The 7466-nt window shown below is 39.0% G+C and overlaps 1 protein-coding gene across 1 annotated transcript; it reads left to right on the forward strand.

The window, feature by feature from the left end:
* Positions 1–418: 418 nt before the first annotated feature.
* Positions 419–1345, forward strand: LOC149229982 (uncharacterized). The gene has a single exon (XM_089381168.1). The coding sequence runs from the start codon at positions 419–421 to the stop codon at positions 1343–1345; it is 927 nt and encodes a 308-aa protein (XP_089237294.1).
* Positions 1346–7466: the final 6121 nt, after the last annotated feature.

A 7466-nucleotide genomic window follows, 5' to 3' on the forward strand; every position in this document is an offset into this window, starting at 1 on the left:
ACTCTTCACTGCGGAACCGGTCGACTTAATCCTCATTCAAGAAACCCTAGGGGAAGCACATCATGTTTCTAAGATTCTGCAGGCTATTTTCCCTGGGTGGATTTTCACTGCACTAGATGCCATGGGACGTTCTGGTGGTTTGGCCATGGGATACAATCCCCATTCCATAAAACCCATTTCGACCTGGGGAGGAAAGGGTTACATGGGCATTGATTTTTTCTCAGCTGAATTGGGAATGGAATTCAGGGTCATGAATGTTTATGGGTCGTGCCAAGGTAGGGAGGCCTTCTAGAACCACCTCCTTAATCTATCCTTGTCCTCTGCTGGCAACTTCATATTGGGAGGGGATCTTAACTTTTCTATCGGATTCAGTGAATCTTGGGGCTCATCAGCTCAGATCGATCCACTCTCAAATACTATGGAAAATCTTCTTGAACAAGCCCAGCTCACTGATGTCCCAATAATAAAGCCCCTTCCTACTTGGACGAATAGAAGGGTATGGGAGGCCGCCCTTGCCAGGAGACTTGACAGGTTTGTCATTAAGAATCAGTTGTTGCAGCGTTTATCCCATTATAGGCAATGGGTTAGGTCAAGAGGCATATCTGACCACTCACCTATCTACCTGGAAGTATCTGGTCCTCCAAAAAAACCTCGGGCCCCCTTCAAGTTCAACTTTGTATGGCTTCAGGATCCCTCATACATTGAGCTAGTCACTAACCATTGGGCACAAAACCCTCCCTCTCAGTATCATACATGGGCTGAAGGCTTTTATCAAAACCTTCTACAGCTCAAGAAGCTCACTATTAAGTGGGTCAAAGAAAAACATCAGAAGGATAACCATATCCTCTCATCTATGGAAGCTGCCCTGGCAGACCTTACTGATGACAATAATAGGGGATTTATGAGTGCGGAAGACAAATCCTATCTGATTGAACTGGAAAACAAAAGAGAAAAGATTTTGAAGGAACAGGAGGAAACTTGGAGACTAAAGATTCGTGCTATCTGGCTCAAATTGGGGGATGAGAACACTAGGTACTTCCAAAACTTTGCCAAAGGAAGAAAATCCTCCAATACCATCTGGCAATTGCCCACTCCTGACGGAGGAACTGCTAAAACTTTTCACCAGCTCTCACAGCTAGGCATATCACACTTCCAACAACTCTTCAAGGAACCTCTTGTCTCTAATCTGGCTGAGATCATCTGTGTAGCAGGGCATTTTCCTAGATTTGTCAACCAGGATACAGCAGATGAGATCACTGCACCTATCACCAGAGAAGAACTGGAAGGGACTCTCAAATGGTTTCAGAAAGACAAAAGCCTTGGGCCGGATGGCTGGCCTATATAATTTGACTTAGCTTTCTTTGAAATCATCGGGAATGATCTTCTCAATGTATTCGAAGAGTGCAGGACATTTGGGAGAATGTATGAGGCCATCAATACCACTTTCATTGCTCTTATCCCGAAATCGGATTCCCCAGTCTCTTTCAATGATTTTTGTCCAATCTCTCTCTGCAATACCATCTACAAAATCATTGCTAATATCATAGAAAATCGGCTTCGACCCATCCTATCCCATCACATCTCCCCCAAGAAATTTGCTTTCCTCCATAATAGGTAGATTCATGAAGCCATTGGCACAACCGAGGAAGCCATACACTCTATATAATCTAAGTCTCTGAAAAGCATAATTCTCAAGATTGATCTTGCCAAGGCCTTTGATCGTGTAAGCTAGCTCTTCATCAAGATGATTCTTATCCACTTAGGATTCCCTAATGATTTCATAAATTGGATTATTTGTTGCATAAATACAACCTCCTACAGCATCCTGATCAATGGCTCGGCAACCCAGTTCTTTCATGCCAACCGAGGGCTGAGGTAGGGTTTCCCCCTATCTCCACTTCTATTCCTTTTAGTGATGGAAGGTCTCAGTAGGCTCATTGCCTCGGCAAAGAGAGAGGGCAGAATTAAAGGCCTAAGAATGAATGATCTCTACCATCTCACACACTCGCTCTTTGTAGATGATGTCTTGATATTCCTAGATGGCAGCGTTAGGGACTCGGCCACCTTCCATGATATTCTCATCCTCTTTGAAAAAGCCACTGGAATGATCACAAATCAAACCAAATCGATGATCACCCTCACTCAAACTACCCCTCAAGAAATAAGAGCAGTGAAAATGTACTTTCATTACACCCCCCACAACCTCTCGGATGGGCTTAAATATTTGGGGTTCCGGATAAAACCCAACAGCTGTAGGATTGCTGATTGGATCTAGTTAGTGATCAAGCTGGAGAAGAGGTTGAAAAGTTGGAATCATAGAATGCTCTCTAGAGCTGGGAGACTTGTCCTGATTAAAATTGTTCTAGAAGCCACCCCAGAATACTGGATGACTCTTGCCTGGATCCCACGGGGAATCCTCAGTCGTATACAACAGATATGCAACCGATATCTTTGGAATGGACATAAGGAAGGTAAAATATTTTCCTGGGTAAGCTGGAAGAACATCGCCCTCCCAAAGAAATGGGGGGGGTGGGGGTTAAAAGATCTGCCTTATTTTTCCCAAGCACTTGCAGCAAAGATGAGCTGGTCTCTTCTCACTGCTAACAACCTTTGGACGACAGTGACATATCATAAATACATCTGGCCTCATCAGATCCTAGACTGGGTTCGTCAACATGACTGGCCACGTGGGGGAATATCCATTGTTTGGAAATCTATATTACAGACAATGCCTTTCATCATAGCAAAATTGGCATGGCGCATAAACAATGGCTCCTTTGTGAAAATTGGTATCGATCCCTGGATAGGTGGGGGTAACTGATACCTTCTTCCGCCAGACCTCCTATAATATCTTAATCAAAGGGAGGTCAAGACGATCACCCAAATTGTTGATCAAGACCACAGATCCATCCTCAGACAGCGCTGGTGAATAGCTCATGAACTGAATATTCCTGCACAGTGGCAGCACACTTGGGAATCATACCTTGGGGCTCTATCTGAAGCACATATAATCCTCAATCAGGATCCTGATGTTTTAGTTTGGACCCCTGCTGATCATGGGAAATACAGTCCAAAACTCGGATATCTACATCTACTACAGCCCCGAAATCCCAGCCACACTAAATATTGGGGCAGCAACTATGGAGACTAAAATCTCCCCCTCGAGCCCACCTATTTATGTGGTGCATTTTAAGCAACAAAACCCCCACAGGAGAGGCACTTATGCACAGATCCATCTTCGGGCCAAGTTGGTGTGTTCTTTGTAAACAGGCAACCGAATCAAATGAGCATCTGTTCTTGTCCTGCTCATCCGTCACCCAACTCTGGCAATCAATAACACAACATCTCTCAATGAGAAATGCTTGGCAGGGCCCTACTATTCTGCAAGCTTGGAATAATTGGAACACAGCAAACCTAAGGAAAAAAGCACAATGCCTACCACTTATAATCTGCTGGTCCATTTGGCTAGCCCGAAACCACCTTATTTTTAAGAATCAGACCGTCTGTTGGCCCCTGCTCATTGCAAAGGCAGTAACAATATATCATGACATCCTGGATGAAGAGCCATCACACACCCGTATAATATCAGGACCTGGTAATATCGAGAAAACTTGGCCATGGGCCTTTTTCGACTGGGTTGCACAACCTCAAGGCTATGGGGGGGGGTTCTTCTTATACATCTCGGATCAGCATCATTTCAAAGTCAAATTAGGACTGGGGGAAGGAACAAATAACTTCGCTGAGCTTATCACTCTCAGACATTTACTGCATTTTACACTTGCACATAATTGCACTTCCCTACAGATCTTTGGAGATTCACAAATTATCATCAATTGGTTCAATACAAAAAACCAATGTCATGCTATATCTCTTCAAAACATTCTGAATGATGTTCACAATCTCAAAACAGGTTTTAATATGGTCTCTTGTCAACATATACACAGGGAATACAATGAAGATGCTGACAAGCTTTCCAAGGAGGGCTCGCTACTTCCCCGAGGCATGTGGTTAATCAATGAACAACTGGGCACAGAGGTCTATCAATATCATCATAGACCATATATAGACCAGGATTACTACAGGGTGGAACGACCATAAGTTATACTAGTATCTCTTCTTGATGTTGTTTTATTTTTGAGTAACTGCATAGACATAACAATATGTATATATTTATATTTCTGAGACAAGTGTTTTTGATACTGGAAATGGCAAGGCCATAAATTTTGCTTCAGCAAATTATTGTACAAAGATCTCTACTGATCTTACAGATTCAGCATATGCCACAGGCATCTACTACATGTAATTTTTCTCTCATAATGAAAGATTATGATTTTTTCCTTGGAAAAAAATTAACTATTAGGTAGTAGTTGGTTATGAAGAAGGAAGACAATCTTGTCAATAACTTGCATGAGGATTGATACTGCACATCTATTTCATTTAATTTTAAGTATCATAGTTTTTTACAACTAATTAATTCTTAAACGTGTCCCTCCAAGTATTACTAAATATATCTTGAAGAGTAGTTTTAATTTTAAATTTTATCAGTTACCTCAATTTGTTGACATGATAGATATTGTTAATAACTTTAATTATGAAAATTGATGAAATAAAAATTTTGAATGCAAAATGGCAATGTAATAGTGTTGAATGACAAAAAATGTAAATAATAAGAATGTAGTTAATTAAAAATAGTCTTCATTGTGATTAATCTCAAACTATTTTCTTCTACTATTCTTATTTTCACCCTTGTTAGTGTTGCCCTATTTTCATATTGATTATATGAAAAGTGCAGTTGAAATCGTAAACCATCCAAATCTTTAACTCGAGCTATTGTAGTTAATGTCTTACCTTTTCTCTCTTGCTCTCCAATATTAATAGCTTGAATTGCTATTACATAAAAATAAATGCACATTGTCAATAATTTTGTTGTTCTTAAATTAAAATCAATCAATTTGTTAATCCAATCACTTTAAAATTAATGTACCATCATAAATCTAATTACATTAAATCAGAAATCAACATCTACACTGAAATCAATGCATCTAATGCAAGCAATCAAATATGATTAGAAAAACATCTACACTAAAATCGATGCATCTAATGAAAGCAATCAAATAGGATTAGAAATCAACATCTACATGGAAACCAGTGCATCTAGTGCAAGCAATCAAATATAATAAAAAATAAACATCTACACTAAGATCAATACATCTAGTGCAAGCAATCAAATATAATTAGAAATCAACATTTACATTGAAATCAATGCATCTAGTGCAAGAAATCAAATAGAATTAGAAAACATCTACATTAAAATCAATGCATATAGTGCAAGAAATCAAATAGGATTAGAAAGCAACATTTACACTGAAATCAATGGATCTAGTGCAAGGAATCAAATATCATTAGAAATCAACATCTACATTGAAATCAATGCATCTAGTGCAAGCAATCAATTAGGATTCTAAATCACCATCTACAATGAAATCAATGCATCTAGTGCAAGCATTCAAATAGGATTATAAATAACCATCTACAATTAAATCAATGAATCTAGTGAAAGCAATCAAATAGAATTAGAAAACAACTACACTGAAATCAATGCATCTAGTGCAAGCAATCAAATAGGATTAGAAATAAACATGTATGCTAAAATTAATGCATCTAGTGCAAGCAATCAAATATCATTAGAAATCAACATCTGCATTGAAGTCAATGCATCTAGTGCAAGAAATCAAATAGAATTAGAAATCACCATGTATGCTAAAATCAATACATCTAGTGCAAGGAATATTCTTCCCTCTCTCCCCCTCCATCTATATATATCTTCCTCCATCTCTCCTTCTTTGTCTCTCTATCTCAGCCCCAAACATACACTCACTCACTCCATATTTCCCTTGTTACTCCCTCACTTTCTCTCCACTTCTCTCTCTCTATGTATTTCTTCTTACCTCCCTCTCTCCCCTTCCAACTCCATCTCTTTGTCCTTACCTCTCTCCTCCTCTCTCTCATTTGTCCTCTCTATCTCTTTCACTCCCCCCATCACTCTCTCTCTCTCTCTCTCTCTTCCCTCTAACCCTGTCCCTTTCTCCCTGCCTCTCTCCTTCTCTCTCTCCTCCTCTATCCCTCTCCATCTTTGTGTCTCCCTCTCTCTCTCCTCCTCTATTCCCCTCCATCTTTGTGTCTCCCTCTCTCTCTCTTAGCCTTCTCTCCCTCTCTTACTCCTATCCTTATCTCTCTATTATTTCCTCCTCTCCCCTCTAATTTAGTTTATCTCCTTCAATGTAATCAATCATATATGATTATAAATCACCATCTACACAAAAATCAATGCATCTAATGCAATAAATATTCTTCTCTCTCTCCCCCTCCATCTATATCTATATCTCCCCCCATCTATCATTCTTTGTCTCTCTATCTCACCCCCCAAATACACATGCTTTCTATCTCCATATTTATCTATCTATATCTCTCTTCTACCCTCTCTTCACCTTCCATTTATATCTTTGTCTCCCTTTGTCTCTCTGTTGTCTTTATATATCCCCCAAAACATACACACTCTTTCTCCATATCTATCTATCTCTCCCTCCCTCTTCCTCTCCCTCACTCTCTCTCTTCCCCTTCTCTCCCTCTCTCCCCCCTTCTATCTTTCTTCCCTCCTACTCTCCTCTCTCCCTCTCTCTCCATCTCCCTTATCACTCCCTCTCACTCTCTCCACCTTTCTCTCTATGTGTCTTTCTTCTTACCTCTCTCTCTCTCTCTCTCTCTCTCTCTCTCTCTCTCTCTCTCTCGTCCTCTCTCTCTTCTTTCCTCTCTCTCCCTTTCTCTCCCACCTCCCTCTATCTCTCCCCCTCAACTCTCTCTCTCTCTCTCTCTCTCTCTCTCTCTCTCTCTCTACTCTCCAACTTTGTCACTATCTCCCTCCCTCTCTCCTTCTCTCTTTTTATCTCCACCCACCCTTCTCTCCATATCTCCTTCTTTGTCTCTCTATCTCACCCCCAAGCATAAACACTCTCTCTCCATCTCCCTATCCCTCCCTCTCTCCTCCTTTCTCTCACTCCCTCTATCACTCTATGCCTTTGTTCTTCCCCACCATATATATATAGAGTTAATATATATCATGACATATTAATATATATTATAATATATATATCTATATATATATATATATATATATATATATATATATATATATATATATATATATATATATATATATATTAAATTAAATAAAATATTGTATTAATTAAAAGTTATTAAGTCGAATAATATTAATATTAATATCTGATTTAATGATAATAATAATATGAATATTAATCTTTTAGTATTACTATTAGATTTAATAATGTTTTTTACATGGCATAATAACAAAATTTATAATAAAACTACATCAAATGAATACTTTTGAATATTACAACTTTGATGTGGAAAATTTACATGTATAGGGATTTTAATATATCCATAGGGTA

This window comes from Pinus tabuliformis, chromosome J (assembly GCF_031772625.1).
Source record: "Pinus tabuliformis cultivar Carrire ecotype Pingquan chromosome J, CPIR1, whole genome shotgun sequence".
Taxonomy (NCBI): Eukaryota; Viridiplantae; Streptophyta; class Pinopsida; order Pinales; family Pinaceae; genus Pinus; species Pinus tabuliformis.